Source organism: Canis aureus, chromosome 19 (assembly GCF_053574225.1).
Source record: "Canis aureus isolate CA01 chromosome 19, VMU_Caureus_v.1.0, whole genome shotgun sequence".
Taxonomy (NCBI): domain Eukaryota; kingdom Metazoa; phylum Chordata; class Mammalia; order Carnivora; family Canidae; genus Canis; species Canis aureus.
In genome coordinates, this window is record NC_135629.1 from 7,170,892 (window position 1) to 7,190,478 (window position 19,587).

Sequence of the window (19,587 nt, forward strand, 5' to 3'; positions counted from 1 at the left end):
GGACTCGCTTCTGTAACAGACTCTTTGGAGATGTTTATTTTTAGGTGAAGGATGAAAAGGTCTTTCCTGATGTTTTGGCCTGAAAGCCTCAAATGTGAAGTTATGTTCTTCTAAGTATCAGTGCCTTATTTATTTTTAAAGGTTTTATTTATTCATGAGTGAGAGAGAGAGAGAGAGAGAGAAAGGCAGAGACATAGGCAGAGGGAGAAGCAGGCTCCCCGCGGAACTCGATTCTAGGACCCTGGGACCATGACCCGAGCCAAAGGCAGACGCTCAACCACTGAGCCACCCAAATGCCCCAGTATCAGTGCGTTATTATAAAGAAAGATAAACTAAGGGAGGAGTACCAGGGAAATAATTTTGGTCAGTGGACATAACCATCCTGGAGGAGAAAGACTGCAGGAGAGTTTGTTTGTAAAGTACCCTTCGAAGTCATAGTATCATGAGTTCACGGATAGGCAACGCTAGTGAACTGGTGGTTCTGATCAGTGAATCTATTCACGTGCCAAGAAGGAAGGCCCTTTTAGTCAACATACCGTCTGCATGCTGGGGAGGCATGCCATCACCTAAATGATACAGATAATTAGCCTTTGAGGTTAGAAAAGCAAAAGATCTCTGGGCAACGGGGTCCCAAGGAGGATTATAGGAGTAATGATAGCAAAACTCATCCATGTCCATCAGAATTAGAATGTGGCTCTTCTCCCTCATTCATGTTTGGTTTTTGGTTTCTCTTGTTGGTGTTCTGTTTTGCTTTCCTGGAATGTCTTTTCTCCTACTATCTACCTATCCCAAATCCAGCACATTCTCTCAGGCCCACTTCAATGAATTTAGAGTCACACTCAACTAATCCAATCTTCATCAATCCTTACTTCCTTTGAACTCTTACACTACTTATGGAGTGTGAGCCATTTATTGGGCACATGATTATACTATTATAATCTATTTTTAAGAAAGAGGAATCTTTTCTCCTCAATTTAACTATAACTTCTTTTTGGCAGGTGCCAAATCTTCAAACACTTCTGTTACCCACAGCTTCTAGCAGTTGGTGCTTGCCACTGGGTGTATGGTGTATCCCTTGGCACCCTGTCAGTAGGTTGCTCATGTTGAGTGGAAATCTTGATGGGGGTTTGTGGAAGATGACAGGATTCTTGGTAGGTATAAGGCTATGCCCCAGACTTGCACATCTAGGGTAAGAAACACATGCTCTCAAAGGTTTTTGGTCCTGATGTTTTCCTTCTTTTCTTAGTTGTGGTTGTTTAAGGCAGATGGAGAGTTCAGAGAAGTTGTAAATTGAGTGAAAAATTAATTTACTGAGAATGAAAGTTGAGCAGCAGTTCCATTCAAATTTTTAAAAATGTGTAAGAAAGAAGATGGGGTGCCTCAGTTGGTTGAGAGCCCAACTCTTGATTTCATCTCAGATGATGATCTCATGGTTACAAGATGGAACCTCACATCAGGCTCTGTGCTCAGCGGGGAGTCTGCTTCTCTCCCTCTTCCTCTGCCCCTACCCATGCTCTTTCTCTCCAAAATAAATGTATCTTAAAAAAAGAAGGAAGGAAGGAAGGAAGGAAGGAAGGGAGGAAGGGAATAAAAGGAAATAAGCCTGGCGGTGTGAGGAGGGTAGAGGACACATAAAGACTCAGTCTTCAAACACAACCAGCAATTTCATAATATGGTAATTTTTAATATTAAAAGTAAATTGTAAATGTATTTTTATAAACAATATGCATAAAATAGATCTATTTATTCTAAAACCTTTTCTTTTTAAAATGCTTTTTCACAGTAAATTTTTTAGGTGTCAGATTTCCCCTCAAAATAGTGCAATCGGAAGAAGGAAAACGTTGTCAGTGAATTTGGACTTCTCTGCTAATACAAGTCCTTGTATATTTCTTGTAGGAGTGGGTGAAGACTCATGTCTGTCTCTGTTTTCTTTATGACTTGCAATAGCTGCACATGTTCTGTTACAATTTGTCTGAGGTCTGTCATTTTCTGGAGCAGCTTGGCAAAGAGCTGAGAGGACTCGGGGTGGTTCAGCTTGAGCTGGAGCTCCAAGGCCTGTAGCAGGTTGTCCTGTATGTCCTCAATGGGCTTCACATTCAGCAAACCTGGGCGGTCTGGGGGCGGGAGGGGGAGAAGAACAGGAGGTTCAGTTACAGAATTCTCTGGTCCTACATCTGAGGCATTTTCAGCCAAGCTACTCTAACCTGTCTTTTTATTGGCTTGTTTTGCTCTGGTTCTAAAATACCGTGGGGAGAGAGGGTAAGTAGACCGTGGGCAAGAACTGCATATGGGGGTACAGGTTGAAACCAAGACCAGCAGAACTTCCGGGGGGCATTGTTTCCTGGCTGGGGCATAATCTATTGCCTGCTCAGTTGACACACACAATGGCAATGCAATCCTCCCCTGACTGTGGACTCGTCCGCTAGTAGGTTTCTACTTGCTCGGAAATCTCATTTTTAACTTCTGTCCCTTCCTGATGAGTCTGTATTTTCTAAATCTCTACTTACTTGCTCACCACAGCTGTAGGTACACTTTTAAAATCAGCTTTGTCTTCTTTTTTCCTTAATATGCCATATATGTTTTCAATGAGACAAGCCATCGTTTTAAATAAGTTTGGAAGGATAGAGCCCTCGATTTCAACAGAGGTTTCTTCCAAGCGGTGAGGGAATTTTCACTTTCTTCTTTAAACTTTCCTTATTTGAATTTTTAAATAGTGGACTTAAATGACACCTTTAAACTTTTTATGTTTTTCTTCATGAAGATCCTGTTAGATGAAACCCTAAATACTTTACAGTGTCCTTTATTTTTTTGCTTTATAGGATTCTATAGGATTCAGGATCTTTTCTAATCTATCCCTGCTGGTGCTTACAAAAAATGTACTTATTTTAGTATACTGAATATATTCCAATTTCCTAGACTCTTGTCAATTCTAATAGTTATCGGGGATTTATTTTTCTATTTTGGCTAGACTATTATATCTGCAAATACTGATAACTTCATTTATTTCTTCTTTCCCAGTGTTTACACTTCTCATTTCTTTTTCTAGCCACAGTGTATTGGCTAATACCTCTAGTATGGTATTAAATAATAGTAGCGGTAGGAGAGGAGGTATTCTTGTTTCACTCCTAACCATGAAGAAAATGCTTCTACTGGCTTACCACAAGTATGATGTTTACCAGAGATTATAGTGGATATGTTTTACTCCTGGCTTTTCAAGAGTTATAAAGTTTTTAATTTGTTTTATTCAGGAATGCTGTGACATTTCATCAAATGCTTTAAACTTTTGCTTTCTAAAGAGATAACTGAATGGATTTATCTTAATCTAGTAAATTATATTAAGAGATTTCCTTATATTGCTGTACTTATTTGCTCCTATTTTCCTTAGGGTTTAAAAATTTGTGAGATTGGCCCAGAGTTGTCTTTTTTTGTGCCATCCCTTGTCTGTTTCGATATGTTAACTAGCTTTCTAGACTGAGTTGAGAAATTTTCCTTCTATTTCTATGTAGTAAGGGTCTATTCCTTACTGGCTTCTTGGAATTCACTGGCAGAACCACCTGAGCCTGATGGTAAATCTTGGTCTACCTTTAATTTTTCTTCTACAGCTTTTAGTCTCTTTAGTAAAGAGCTTAATCAAGATTTAGTAAAGACCATTTACTCTTTATTAAAAGTAAAATTTTGTAATTCATATTGGAATAGAATTATACATAATATTATTTTAGAATTTGAAATTTCTTATTTTTATTTATAACTGAATGCTTTTTATTTTGTATATTCTCTCATTTAAAAATCTGATATGCAGGACGCCTGGGTGGCTCAGGTGGTTGGGCGTCTGCCTTTGGCTCAGGGCGTGATCTCAGAGTTCTGGGATCAGGTCCCACATTGGGCTCCCTGCAGGGAGCCTGCTTCTACCTCTGCCTATGTCTGCCTCTCTATCTCTCATGAATAAATAAATAAAATCTTTATATAAAATAAAATAAAATAAAAATAAAAATCTGATTTGCTAAAGGCTTCTTTTTCTTTTTAAAGAAACACAGCTTTTGGTTTTATTCATCAACTCTTAAAAATTCTATCTTGTTTTCAATTTAATTTTTTCTTTTAACTTTCTTTAGGTTTATTTTTCCCTCTTTTTCTGGCTTCTTGAGTGGAATGCTTAATTCATTTAGTTTTAGTATTTCTTGTTTTCTGATAGATGCATTTAAAACTCTAAAATTTCCTCTGAGTACCACTTTGGTTTCATCCCATAGGCTTGGGTAAATAGTATGCTCATAGCTCTTTCCTAAATAGTCTTACTATTTTGATTTCATTTTTAATCTAAGAGTTATATAGAAGCATGCTTTGAAATTTCCAAGTGGAAAATGTGGGTGTTTGTTTTTGTTTTCTAACTTCTAAGTTTTATTTTGTAATTTCTCAGGCCTGTTGCACTGTGGTTAGGATATAGGGTTTTCTTACTAAAGCTCATGAGAGGGGGTGCAGAGTTTTTGTACGCCATTCAGGACATCAGGTAATAGCACCTGATACCTTGTGCTGATTCCAAATTTCAGATCTTGAAGGCTATTCACCCTTGTTTTCTAATTTTATCTCTTCCCCTTCTTTCTAAAGCATTGTAAAGAGCTTTTACTTACCTTTTATTTATTTAAAAAACGTTTTAAAATTTATTTATTTATTTGACAGAGAGAGAGACAGAGAGACTGAGCACATGCAGGGGGAAAAGCAGAGGGAGAGGGAATAGCAGGCTCCCCGCTGAGCAGGGAGCCACATGGGGCTCAATCCCAGGATCCTGGCATCATGATTGAGCTGAAGGCAGATGCTTAACTGAGCCACCCAGGTGCACCCCTAAAAAAAACTTTTTTTTAACGTTTTTTAAGTAATCTGTACACTCAATCTGGGGTATCAACTCATGACCCCAAGATCAAGAGGTGCAAGTTCTACCAACTGAACCAGCCAGGAGGCCCTACTTACCTTTATAATACCTTTCAGCCTCTAGTCTCATTTTCTGAAACCATCCTTCTTTCTAGCCATATTAGGCTATTACCAAACTAAGCCCATCAAAAATCCTATTTTCTGTCACGACTGTGCTTATACAGATTCTGTCCTTCTCTCACGAAACAGCCTTCCTTTCCCTTTACCCATCTTACTGACTTCAACCTGTTCCTCAAAATATAGCCTGTGTCACTATGTTCTGGAAACCCTCCTTGACATTATCTCTTCCTCTCCCCTATTCTTCCAACCCCCTTTCTCTGGACCCATTGTACCCTATAAACACTTCAATCTCCATCATACTAGTAGATTACATTTATTGAATGGTTATCATTTTCCAAAGAATGAGCTAAGGGCTTTATACATAATAGATCATTTGATTTTCACAAAAACTCCACAAGGCCAGTGTTCTATAGAGGGAAAAACAAAGATTTAGAGAAAGGTGTTAAATCTTGCCCAAGATTTGCTACTTCCTAGTAAATGGCAGAACTGAAATTTGAATCTAAGTCTGTTTAATTTCAAACACTGTATTATAACTATATTGTATTTATAAATCAAACCATAAGTACTGGTTTTCTTCTTTATGTTCCCTACGAGGTCATGAGGTATCAGAGGGCAGACACTATGTCTTGATAATCTCTGAGCCTCTGGTGGAAACACAGGAAGTACTCAGTTGGCTGAGTTAATGAGCAAGAAGGTTGTTCTGGCTAAGAGTCCTGGATTGAAAAGTACAATTCTCCTGGTTGGTGAACAATGCAATGAAGAAGGCTCCCATAAACAGTCTTGTCTTGTCTTGTCTTGTCTTGTCTTGTCTTTTTTCTTTTCTTTTCTTTTCTTTTCTTTTTTCTTTCTTTTCTCTTCTCTTCTTTTCTTTTCTTTTTTTTTTAAAGATTTTTATTTATTTATTCATGAGAGACACAGAGACACAGGCAGAGGGAGAAGCAGGCTCCATGCAAGGAGCCCGACATGGGACTCGATCCCGGGACTCCAGGATCACGCCCTGGGCTGAAGGCAGGCACTAAACCACTGAGCCACCCAGGTGTCCCAAACAGTGTTTTCTTGTTTCTAATAAACTCTAGGAACCTTTATCCACTGAGGTGAGGTACAGGAGAGAAATGGTAGCAGGGACTCAGAGTGGGATTTTCAGAACTCTAGACATTCTTTTAAATTAAGTTTCTTTTCATTCTCTCCCTTTCTCCTCTTTAATTACGAAGGAAACTTTGAGTTGATTTCTGTTTTCTAACTTCTACTTATTCCATTGATTGGAATAAGTATACTTCCTCTCTCCCCTCACCACCCCCCACCCCACCCAGCATTTAAGTTTGCAAAAATCTCAGATTCTAAGAAAGAAACAAATGATGCAGTCCTGGCCTAGAGAATTGTGCCCCTGGAGGACCTGCGCCTTTCTCACAATTGCCATGCAATCATGAAAACCCTGATGCTTTAGCCCCTGACAAATCCTGGACTGGTGCCTTCGGTTTAATGATTGCTGATCCTCTCTCCCTGATGAATATTCCAGATTTCAATAGCCCTCTGTAGCTATGCAAATGCATGTGCATCTGAAATGGCAGCATTTTGTGGGAAGGCGGGTGTTGAATGTGGCTCCTTCATGGGCTGGGACCCCACACCCTGTGTAGAACCTCTGCTCACTGGGACACTGGCTCCTTAGAATGCTATCTCCTTCTTCCTTCCTCTTGGGCAGCATCAGTCAGAACTTCTGCAGAGATTACATTAATCTAGTAGGTTTCATTTATCATGACAGCTCAAACAACCAAACCCTAAAATGCAGCTGATCAGGCTTGCTGGAAACACTTGGCTTGGGTGCAGTGTAATGGAACTGGCTCCTCTAGGAGTGGAAAAGGATCTGGTTTGGATTTTCAAATCCCTCTTTGGCAAGTTATTATTTTTTTTATTATGTGACAGATGAAGTTTGGCTGAATGGCTGAAATTTTGTGGCCACTGATTTATATTTTCTCCAGTGACAAGTTAGATCATTTACAGATCTGTCTCTGTCCCCTTTACGGAGCCTCCATCAAGGCAAAATCGAGTGCAGTTGAGTGTAAAAAGTAGTCTACTTTAACCAGCTCTGTGACCCTGGGCAAACTGATCAAGGCCACCAAGCCTCAATTTTCTAGTCTGTAAATACATAATTCACATAATTAAACTGGGGAAATACACTCAAAACTTAATTAGAAAAGTACATTAACAGGCTTACACTTTAAATTTAAAACACTTGGCTTCTCTTCTTTAAAAAACTAAATAGCTTCCCTTGGTCTTAAAGCAATCTCTAGAATCGAAGGCAAAAGGTATTTGCCAGGGCTGCTCCCCACCTTCTACCCTGCTCTAAGGCCTTCCCTGTGCCCTCTCCTCTTTTTCCTTCCACTTTCCTTGCACACACAGTCAAATACTTGCTGAGCTAAGCTGGACATCACAAATGTGCAGGTCTCTGCCAGCACCTGGAGCCATCCTGGGTCCTTGACCTTCCCTCTCCACTCCCCAGTACCTGCTAAGATACTGTTTTCAGAAGGCCTGACAGAGATCTTCTTCCTGCACCTGGCTGAGGGTCAGAGTTGAAGTCTGGAATTGGGTCAGGGTCAAAGGACCCCATTTATTGGCCTAGGTTGCCTAGAAGGCCCTTCTGGGAAAGTGAGTGTTGACTCACATACTCCAGGACACAACACTCAAGGAAGCTGGAGTCAATTACTGGTTCCTTACTCCCAGGCTGCAAAGAATTGGGAAAGCAACCTTTCCGGTCCCCACTCACACAGTGCTGGAACTGATTATGGAGGGCTGCTGATTATGAGCAAACCTACAAAACTCCCATCGTATCCAGATCTGGCTCCATTATGTAGAGTGAGAGCTGAAGAAGATTCTAATTCTCTTGACCCTCCTGGGATCAGCCACCTGGGCCAGGCATTTCCCAAGCACAGATTTTCTCAGCAGGCATCCAGGGAATCAGAGGGCCCTGGTGGGGTCTTCTGGAGAGAAAGGCAGAAAACCCAAAGTGGATGGTTTTGTCTCTATTCTAGGAGCTGCTATTAAGGCTTTTCCAATCTATGTCTATTGCCTTTCTGATAAAGACTAATCTGGAAAGGACTATCCAGGGGATTTAGAAAACAAGAAGTATGATAGCTGGGCAGCTGTAAATTGATCCACAGACAATGAAAGGCCTTACTTAGTTCAGGTGCCCGGTGAAAACCAAAGGGGAGGTAGGGCTTCCTTTTACACTTCCTTTCCAATTTCCTTTATTCTAGTCTTCCTAAGTTCACAGATGTGTTGAAAAGAGCAATGGATTTGGAAACTGAAGATTTGAAGTCCTGTCTCTCTTCCACCTACTTTCTATGTGACTTTGGACAAGTCCTTTCATCTTTTCTGGAGTTTGGCTTTTTTTTTTTTTTAAAGACAATGGTATTTCTTTCATAAGGTCCTGGTGAGAATGAGCAAGGTAAAGGGATTCTGTGAGATAGGAATATTCTCTCGGTTTGTTCAAATAAAAACAGTTTCCACCAGGACCAGGTCTGGAGTGTAGGCTGGGTTGGGCTTTCCCAGCATACACAGTTGGGAAGAGGAAGATTCCTGAACTGATTCTGGTAAGAGCACAACTTAGGAGCACAAAAAAAAAAAAAAAAAAAAAAAATATATATATATATATATATATATATATATATATACACCTGATGCAGACTCACGTTTGAGGGATTTGGGCAGGTTCTCATTCTTGTAGTCGGATGCATAAAAGCAAGACAGTTTAGAGCAGTAATAAAGGAAGCCAGGGCACCCCGTTTCACTTCTTCCCTGAAGTGATGGTGTTAGGGATTCTGCAGTCATTTTCTGATCTATTGGAATCATGGTAAGCACATTAGGCAAAACTGTGAATTCAGCCAACTTTATCTTCGGTAAACTATGGTATGGCCTATAGCAGTTCCTTTCCATGTTCTTGTAAGAAAGTTTCACGTGTGTTCTTCTCATATTTAAATTTCAACTGGACCTTGATGGACTGCAGTGATTCTCTGCTTTGGCTACACACTGAAATCACATGGGGAGATTAAAACCCTGCAAACTAATACCTGGATCCCAGCTCTAGAGATTCTGATTGGCTTGGTCTGGGGTATGACCTTCAAGGTTTTTAAAAGCTCCCAGGTGATTCTAATGCACAGCCAAAAGTAAGCACTAGTGGCTCAGTGAGAAGCAGTTGGAATCCCAGCCTTAAAACTTACTTGCTGGGTAATCCTGAGCAAGTTCCTTAACATTCTATTCTGTGCCTTGGTTTCCTCATTTTAAAAATGGAGACACAAGAGTAATGCAGCTCATAGTGTTGTCAGGAGGATTAAATGAGTTAATAGATGGAAGGTGCTAGGGCAATTTCTGACACATAGTGAGGCAGCTATTTCTATTTATAATAGCATTATATCACTTGCCTCTTTTTCCTTGCTTTCTTCTCTCTTTTCTTTAATTTTCCTGGGTCCTCTATCTTTCCTGTTCTTTCCCCTTTCATTGCTCCTTTCTTCTCAGTCATCTCTCTGCTTCCCCTTCCAAATGTTTTTTCCCTTTCCCCTCCTGGGGCTGCACCTTGCAGGAGATTTGGTATTAGGAATCCCAGCAGGGCAAGCCTAAATTAATCAGAAAGCTGCATGGTGGTGATTTTAGGAGAAATGCATTTGATGGTGGCTATCTGGGCAAGGGAACCACATAACTGGGAGGTCTTGTAAATGTGTTATCAAACAGATAAAGATCTCTTGAAACAAGCACATTCTCCCATGAACCCACATGTAGTCAGCAGAGTCCTTCACTCTGGAGTGGGTTGACATTCTAACATTTCCCTGATTAATGCTTTTTCTGTCTATGTCCAAACGACAACCACTCCTTAAAACAATAACACACAGGATGTGGTCAGGATGATGAAGGGGGTGACCACCACAATGAAACCAGCCAGGTAATATTCTCTTTTATCTGCCCATCGAGTAACCATTCCACACCAACTTCCCTCAACTTAAACACTCAGCTACCACCCCCAAAAGCCACCTCTCTAACTACAACAGTGGACACAAAGATAACTAATAACAAGGTGAGATGCACTTTCTTCTTTTCTGTCTTCAAAGCTTTTTGCATTGTTCAATGGTACCTCCAGGGAGTGAAATGAGCTTGGGCTAATTTTATTTCCAGGTCTTTCAGAATGGAAATTCTACTCGAGATCTCCATCCTGCCCTTGGGAAATCCTTGTCTTTCCTGTCTCTTTTCACCAGGGAGTTAGGGTCCCCTTGTTGTTCTAAAGGTTGTTCAACTGAAGCTCCGCCACATGGTTTGTTCCCCTTCTCTGTGTCAGCACCAGGAGAGCAGTGAATCTCCCTTGAGCTGAGGGATATAGATAAATTTCTGCTCCTTTTATGTCTAGCACTGGCTCTGAGCAGAACTGGAAATAGGGGGTGGGTGGGTGGGAGGTAGAGGAAGAAGACTGGAGAGGAAAGAGAATGATTTCTTCTTTCTCATCAAGCCTGACACACTCCTCCCTCTAAGCCAACCACTCTTCCTCGCTTCCTCAACCTCTAGAAATGCCAATAACCAAATGTAAAACGTAGCCAAGTGTTTGTTCTCTGCAACTCTCCCTCAATGTCTTCCTTTTCAATGTCTTTGGAAGAACCTGTGATCTGAAAACAATGGTGTGATCTTTAATCTCCAATATGACCTCTCAACACATAATGTCCCAAACCTTTATCAGAACCTTGGGAGTGTGGAAACTTACCACACTCCTGCTTTTCTCTATCTCCTTGAGGGGTAAGGGGGCTTATAGTTCTCTCCTTAGCTCGTCAGGCCTCTGTCCCTTCCTGCGGTTATATCTTTCCCCTGGGGTTTTTTTTACTCAATCCACAACTAATCCCCTTAAAGTGATAGCCGATAAAGGGATTAGCTGATATCTCCCTAGGGGTATTTATATGGTAATAAAGGATTTTAAGAATGACTATTGGTGGAATTACAAGAAATCTGACTGGCAAGATTGCCAAGAGCTACTTCAAATTCTATCATAAGGGGAAAAGAGAAAATTATCATTTATTGTGTGCTTAACAGGTCCCAGGCACTGTGCCAGAGCCTTCACATAATGTTATTTCATTTACTTGTGATACTGATAAGGAAATTAGGGCCCAGGGAGGTAAATAATTGAGTGAAATCACACATCTAATAAGTCGTGGAGGCGGGTGTCCCAGCAATTCCAAAGCTTTCCAATATTCCATCCTGCCTCTTCTGGTTTTCTGATTTGTGAATCTGGCAAGACCTTTGAAAGGTGTTTTCCCTGGGAGTACACTGTGCCTTCACAACCTGTGTTGGCCTCTCTGTGATGAGTGACTTGAACTGGTCCTGAGTTTCATTCTTCCTCACTTGCAGATGATCTGTCTGAATGTCTTGGTGGATTGTGCCAGTCTGGAAGGCTGCCTGGGGTCACCCGGAGTTTAAACACACATTGTGAGAACCCAGAATGATAAAGTGCTCCAAAAAGCAGCCCACTGACTGACTGACTGAACCTTTTCCAAGACTGCTGGTGTGGGGATAGGAATGACTCAGCAGTTTGGCTTTCAATCCCATGTCTGTCTCTGAGGTCAAACACAATCATGCGCTCACTCACTGAGGAAGAGATTTTACTTCTGAAGCAGTCACAGAGAAAGGTGCTTCTATGTTCTACAAACAACAAAAGCCTCTGTGTGTGTATGTATGTGTGTGTGTATTTTTTTAAGTTTCTCAGATGATTCTAGTATGTTTCATCTTCTCCCTATCCCTCCATGCCCCTGCCAGCTCTCTGGTTTTCAGAATTTGCATGCCAGTTAAGAACTCATAGTTACACCTCACCTCTATCTAAACCAAAGTTATGAAAAGAGTGAACTGATGGGACATTTCTAGATAATTCTAATTGAGTCATTATTCAAAGCCATCCTGGCCACCTGACAAAGGTTTTCCCACTGGACATGGCAGCATGGTGGGAAGAACAGAAGAGCAGAGTGTCGCAGGCTATGCAGACACACTGTAGGTGCCATTACATACTTTTCAGTTAATAAAATGAATGCTGTTACTCTCTGACACCATCATGGCCCAGATGGGGACAGGAACCATGTAGTAACATTCTTTGACTCTCCTGCTCAGAGCTTAGTCAGATGAGAAATCAGACACCTTTGTTTATCCTCAGTATCATGAGAAAGAAGTTAGAAAAACAACTTTTGCCACTTAGACACCAACCTAAGTCTTGTCCAAAAAATTGTATGGATAAGACGGAGATAGCTGCATAGTTAACTAACATAGGAGAGTAGGAACAAGAAGGCCTATTGTTGTTCATGGTGTTTTTAATACCGTGTGCTAAACTATTTTGGGTTGTGCCTGCTGCTCCCAGTCAACTAGTAAGGATGATGCTAACAGACAAAGAGATGTGGGGGGTGACTGGGTCCTGCAGAATCAGAGGCCTCCTTAAGGTGCAGTTTCCTCAAGGAAAGTGTGGGCCCACTCAGGCACAGGTACTCTGTCTCCTGTTCTAGAGAACTGCTACATCATCCATTCTAACTTGTAAAAGAGTTCTGCAGAAAATGCAAAGACTACACATGAGCTGGAAATATCCTCGAGATTTTGAAGGGCAATGAGGGGTGGGGAAGAGAGATGGAATACTCAAACTAAGGTCCTCAAACTCTGTGCCTGAGAAGTGGCATGAGGTGTTCGCAGCTACAGCTGAATGAGTGTTAGTTTGATTGCCTCTGACAGGCAGGAAGACATGAAGTTACTTGATGGTATTTTAACAATTTTAAATTTCTCTCATAAATTTCTTCTGCAACCACTTATCTCTCTTAGAACCCGGTGTAAGATGGTATCTGATGAAGTATGAACATATTCACTTAGTTACTTAAAGCTTATCGTCAATTTTTGTGATGAGTGCTACAAACAAATGCCATCATTTCCAAGGGCCATGCTACCTGAACAAGTTTAAGAACACAGCACCAGGGCAGCCCGGGTGGCTCAGTGGTTTAGCGCTGCCTTCAGCCCAGGACATGATCCTGGAGACCCGGGATCGAGTCCCACATCGGGCTCCCTGCGTGGAGCCTGCTTCTCCCTCTGCCTGGGTTGTGTCTCTGCCTCTCTCTCTGTGTGTGTCTCTCATGAATAAATGAATACAATCTTAAAAAAAAAAGAACACAGCACCAGGCTTCAGTGTTATATATACTGGGCTCCATTCCTTCCCACAGCAATTTTCAAACCTGGGGTATCATTTTGTTAGGTTAAAACAGTGTCTTGAGAAGAGCTTTGTATATTAGTAAGAAATATCTAGACTACAACCTGAAAATTCTTGACTGAAATATTTGGAGGCAAATGAAATAGGTAGTTTTTGGTAACTGCCAAAGAACTCCAAGACCAAGGTAATTAACTGGGATGTTTCCACATCTCAATACATGGAAGGCAGTAGTACCTAGGGCATCAGTCAGAGAGACCTAGATCTGAATCTTGGCCTCATCAATCACTGGCTCTGTGACTTTGGGCAAGCTGCTTAATCTTAGAGCTCTAAACTTCTATTTTCTCCATTTGTAAAATGAGGATAATATCAGACTTTGCAGAGCTGCAGGAAAGGTTAAGCAAAGATTATGAGCATTGGTAAAGTGCTCAGTATATATCCTGGCATACAGTGAAGTATTGTGTCGATGACAGTATTATTATTATTAACATTTGACTACTATGCATTCAGTATGCATTTACTAAGTACATATTCTGGACTGGATGCTGTGCTTTGATTCTATTCTAATTCCAACAGATTAAAAAAGACACATATATACACGCATAGATAGTCAAGACCAAGAGTAAGAATTAGAAGCCCTGGGTTACTGACCTGAGAGAACCAGGACGTACCCGATTGTCTTAAGAGCATCAACTCTTCCTTGATCTGCAAAAGTACAGCTATGAGAACAATTCCCCTTTCTTGTGCCCTATTCTCTCAGCTCCCTGCCCACTCAACAGCAGAAACACCCATGATCACTCCAAGACCAGCTGTCCAAAGTTGCTGCACAGAGAAAGAACATGGCTGCGATTGCTGGAAAAGGAAGGAGCTGCTATAGAGGTGGTTTGCATAACCAAGCCATACTCAAGAGGGTAAACGAGGAGGCTGATGATTTGCCATCTGTGGCCATTGTATCAATATTTACATCTTCTCTGTCATTAAGATGGTGATGGCAATCTACCCCAAAAAATATATTGTAAAACCCAGTGAATTTCCTCCCCCATATCTTGGAAGTTTCGGAAGAACTGCAATGGATTCCAAACTGTTTTGAATTAACAAAAAGAGCTTTATCCTGTTGCAGAGTTCCAGCTGGAACCTTCCTATGCTTTTCTTCACTTAACAGCTAATGCTCAAGGGGGCAAAGAGTCCAATGGAGTGTCCTGGGGCTTGTCAGTTTTACTGAGCTTTATACTTGGCTTTGGTTGCTGGGTAGTTTTGGGAGTTTGCTAGTATGGTTGGCATGAAGCTGTGGCGCCAGTTGCAAACATGCCCATGCTGGAGGCAGTTTTATTACTCTTGACACCACCCATCCTAGAGGGAGCAAGGGAAGCTATTACTTATCATGACTACTGAGGAAGCACTACTGCTGAATTATGGGCCCATACCTTAGGGGGTATGGTGAAGGGAGCACAGGTTGTGGCCACCAACACAGGTGTGAGCAGGGTGACCATGATCCATTAGCCAGGGGATAGGGTGTGTGGCAGAGAGGGCACTTCAAGGGGACAGGACACATGGGTTTCAGCTCCAGTCCCACTGCTCACTAGTTGTTAGGTCTCAGACAGCTTAAGTCTATGACCCTTGCTTTTCCTTCTATGAAACAAGGATAAAAATATAGGAGAATTGTTGGGATCTAACAAGAGAACATATATGAAATGCTCTGAAAGAGGTATAAAGTGCTGTCTTTTATCTGATTCTGGACTCTTGTTCTTTGTTGTCCCATTTTTTTCTTGCTTCAAGCTCAGTGGAGAGAGACAGGAGGAAAAACTTGAGAAGAACTAGGTCATCTTTCTCAGCTAGCTTGGTTTGAGAGCTGAGTAAACAGTAAAGATGCTAAGCACCAGGCCAATCTAAGTACCAAATCTCACCATATCAGCAGTTTCTAGGTTTGAAGTTGAATGACAGTGATCTTACTATAGCAACTCCAGTTTCCTCAGCAAATACTTAGTTGGGTCAAATCAGGTACTTTCATCCAAAAAAAAAAAAAAAAAAAGTCCCCTTTGGGTCTTCTGGAGATGCCTTGCCTTTAGTCTCCCTAATTCCTTACCACCCTACTCTTACCCTTGTGGGAGTGCCCATCTCCCATTCTTCCTTCAGTCTAGGGTTACGGCACCTTCACCAGACGAAATTCTTCTGTGATCCTAGGGCCAGCTCAGAATGAGGTCAGTGGTACCCCTGCTAAAAGCTCTTCTTTCTGGGATCACTAAAGTTATCTATAGACTTCAATGTAAACTACACAAAAGAAAATGATGAACCTTTCTTAAGATTAGGTAGGATCAGAAATTTGTTTACTAGATCACTGCCTCTTGCTTGCATGAATGTTTTCCCTTTCTGGAAAGACCAGGATAGGGAAAAAAATTAGAACTCATTGAGAAATATATAATAATATAAATGATCTAATAAGCCACAATCTGGGATACTGACCTCAGCATCTACAAATGACTGGGATTATTATCTTACTGAGGTCCAGTCTTTGGACTGGAAAAGAGCAGTTCTTTCTCTGGCCCATACCCAATCAGCTTCTCTGAGTAAAGAAGAGAATCAACTTTCTGTGTATTATGCAAACATGGGGTCCAGTTTATTCATTCTTATCTACTGCCTGTAGGTAGACTTCATCTACAAAAGCAAACTTTGATCAGGGAAGGATTTGCCTTTTGTGATATGGGAACTAGTCAATGGTTAATTCTATTTTTTTTTTAAGGAAGTGTAAAATTATTTACAGGGTTTTCTTCTCATTATAACCACAGGTATAAGACTTTAATAATTTATAGCTGGCTGCTACCTTCTTCATTGTTGTGAGGATCCAATAAGATCTGGATATTGGCTACTGTTAAAGTGGTCTGTGTAAGACCAGAAGGAACTCATTTATATAACATCCACATTTAAAATGTACCATTTTTAATTTTCATAATTAAAAAAACCAAAGCCTGCAATCAACTTACTGTTATTTTTTGACAAATTAATGAAAAATTTAAAGCCTAATAAATTGCTGGTTTTTAAATAACCTGGCTTATGAGTTATAGGCCATAATGGCTGTTTTCCTAGATGAAAACACCCTGTTGTCTCACAGGCCCATAAAACAACATTGCTCGCTGGGGCGCCTGGGTAGCTCAATTGGTTAAGTGGCCAACTCTTGATTTCAGCTCAGGTCATGATCTCAAGGTCCTAGGATAGAGTCCCAAATAGGGCTCTGTGCTCAGTGGGGAGTCTGCTTCAGGATTCTCTCTCTCCCCCTCTCCCTCTGCCCCTCCCCCTGCTTGCACACACATACTCTCTAAAATAAATAAATCCTAAAAAGCAAAACAAAACAAAACAAAACAAACCCAAAATTTGTTCAAAAAAGTCCAGAATTATCATGACTGTTTCTTGTGTAAACCTGCCCTGGCTAGCAACTAATCATCTTCGAATAGCTTATTTCAAATGTTTCCTTTAGTATATCTGTGGTGGGAATATAAACTCATAAATGTTGTGGTGAACAATGTGGCAATGATGTAACAAAATATTTATAATCATCTACCCAGCAATTCCACTTCTGGTACTTTAGAATGAGAAAATAATTTGGAATTTCAACAGAAATTTACACTTAATAATGTTCACTAAAACAAAAATTTAGAACACATTTTTGATAATTTTCTATGTTCTTGTTGATAGGTTTTTAAATTAGCAATCATAAGTAAAGAGATTGGGCAGCCCTGGTGGTGCAGCGGTTTAGCGCTGCCTGCAGCCTGGGGTGTGATCCTGGGGACCTGGGATCGAGTCTCACGTCGGGCTCCCTGAGTGGAGCCTGCTTCTCCCTCTGCCCGTGTCTCTGTCTCTCTCTCTCTCTCTCTCTCTCATGAATAAATAAATAAAATCTTAAAAAAAATAAGTAAAGAGATTATTTGGTATATAATGGTCCTTTTTAAAATGGAATATTTTATAGTCATTAAAATGGTAGTGTGTATACATATATATGCTAGCACATGGACAGAAACTTTTCAGGAGGAGGAATAGGACTTTGTTAATCTTATTTTATTCTGAGGACAGAGGCCTTTAATTTCCACTCACACTTTTCTGTACCCTTTGAATTATGAAATGACCACGTATTACTTTTATTTTCAAAAATTAATGAAAAATATTAACAAAGAGTACGTAATGACGTGGGGAAAATGACTGAATATAAACATGGAATATATGGTATGCTCAGGAAAAAACTTAGAAACATATCAACTGTTAATATTTCTATTTTGCATTAAAAATAAAATGTGCCTAAAAAAAATAAAATGTGCCTCAAATTATTAGCTAAGCAATAACAACCTGTTTTCTCATCTAGTGCTTCAAAATTTAAGTTTCTTCTCCTAAGGCACCTCAAATAAACTAGAATCTTATTCTTCTTTGCTGAATTGATCATGGATCCCAGAGGATCGAGGGGTGATCTGTTTAAGTAGATTCAGTTAAGGTATTACAACATGTTGGACAGTAGTTTTTGTTACATTAAATATAACCCCCCAAACACCATTTTTAAAGGAGTTACAACTTGACACTGCAGTGGAGGCTCCAGAGTTAACCTGGGCTGCACTGTCATCTATTTGTACCCAAGTTACCTAAAGGGCAGTATTACTGTAGACTCTGGAGCCAGACTACCGGAGTTCAGAATCCTGGTTCTATCCTGTGTTAGCTGCGTACCCCTGGGCAAGTGACTGAACCTTTCAGGGCTCTGGCTTCCTCCTTTGCAAAACGTACTTTTCTTGCTGGGCTGGAGAATTAAGTGAACGTGTATCATGTGCTTAGGATACTGCTTAGAAGACAGTAGTAGGTATTTAAGTGTTTTCTATCATTATTATTAGTAGTAATCAGGCACCCGATTTCAGAAGTATTCTGCTCTCAAGTAATTGGACAACAAAGGAGGACAGAGTACACCATGTTCTTTATAATATCTTATATAGTTTACAGTTTACATCTATAGGACCACCATCCCTCCCCACGTCAGCTTTTGCCAAGAGTTTCCTCTGTCTGTAGAGTACACACAAAAAGCTCACCTGAAGTCCATTTCAGTAATGAAAACTCATTGCTTAAAGACAATTTTATACAGAGACATGACAGTAAAACTTTCTACATAAGCTGGAAATGTGTGGAGTAGCCAATGAAAGTAGCATTTAGTATAAAACCTGGCTTTGGAGTTGTCAGTTAGATCATGTACTTGCAAGGCCAAAAATACAATGAATTGCTAAATAACTCAATTTATTTCTCTGCTCTGTGCTCTCTGGTTCAGATTATATTTTTAATCACAGCCAACCACCTCACAAAGTTACTTTAAGGGAAGCCATCAGATAAATCTACCTGAGGGAATAGGTGGAAGTCAGTAGATAAATATTACTCGATTCCTGATATTAGGAAAGCAATTCAAAGTAATATCTTCCTGATGGTAGAGCAGGAACAAAATCTGCCCCAAACCACTTAGTTGTGCTCTCTCTATGCCAAGTGAGCACTGTGACTTAAGCAAAGTTGTACATGTCATTACTTAAATGAAATGAAGAATAGATTGGCTGGAAGGGAAGGAAGGGATGGGAAGGAAAGGGAAGGAGAAAGGAGAGTGAACAGAGAGAAGGGGAGGGGTGGGAAAAGACAGGGGAAAAGAAAATAAAAAGGAAAAAAAAAAAAGGAGAAAAAAGAAGAAGAGGGCATTTGTTTTTCATGTTTGGATTTGACTGGAAAGGCTGGGGTTACCCACAGCCTTCCAACAGCAAATCTATGATCTTCTCTCCTGGTACTTTACCTGTGTAGTGATGCTCTCATGGCATCATGCCACTGGCATATTTTTGCATGAAAGTGCAGTACAGAGAAAAGGATGTCAAAATTCTTCCAATTATCATACTGCTGTCCCACCCTCTTCCACGAAAGATCAAAAGATGCATCTTACCTCCACTGAGAATAATGACGGCTATAAATATTGCCAAGTCGCTGTCATCTAATTCCAGTGCATTGAACTTCACAGCAAACTCAAACTTTGGCTCCATGAAGTCACCAAAGGGCTTTCTCAGGCTCTTTAGAAACTCCCTTGTCATGAATCCTTGGCCTTCTGATATGAGAACCCCGTCTTTATTCATCAAGGACGCCAGCATCGTGTAAATGATCTCATGGACACCATATTTTAGCAGAGTTACTTGGTCATTCAAGTCAAGGTTTACAAAACCAGGGATACTTTTGGCGTACTCTGTGATCTCCTGCACGGCTTCCACTGAGCGGAACTGACACCCCTGAAAGATGCGAATGGCCACCTCTTTGCTCTGCTCCTGCAAGGGGGTGATGTGTTTGAACTTGATTTTATCTTCTCCCATCATTAAGGAATTCATGTCATAGATAACAAATGGCTGCAAAAAAAAAAAAAAAAAAAAAAA

The 19,587-nt window shown here is 40.6% G+C and overlaps 1 protein-coding gene across 7 annotated transcripts in view; it reads right to left on the reverse strand.

Moving 5' to 3' along the window:
* Positions 1-1,663: 1,663 nt before the first annotated feature.
* Positions 1,664-19,587, reverse strand: part of PPARG (peroxisome proliferator activated receptor gamma) — a 130,899-nt gene continuing 112,975 nt past the window's right edge. For all 7 annotated transcript variants that reach the window (XM_077857780.1, XM_077857784.1, XM_077857781.1 and 4 more), the window contains 2 exons: positions 19,110-19,560; positions 1,664-2,114 (listed from right to left, as the gene is read on the reverse strand). In XM_077857780.1, the coding sequence (XP_077713906.1) occupies positions 1,867-2,114; positions 19,110-19,560 (699 nt within the window). In that variant the 3' untranslated portion in view covers positions 1,664-1,866. The remainder of the gene's footprint in view (positions 2,115-19,109; positions 19,561-19,587) is intronic.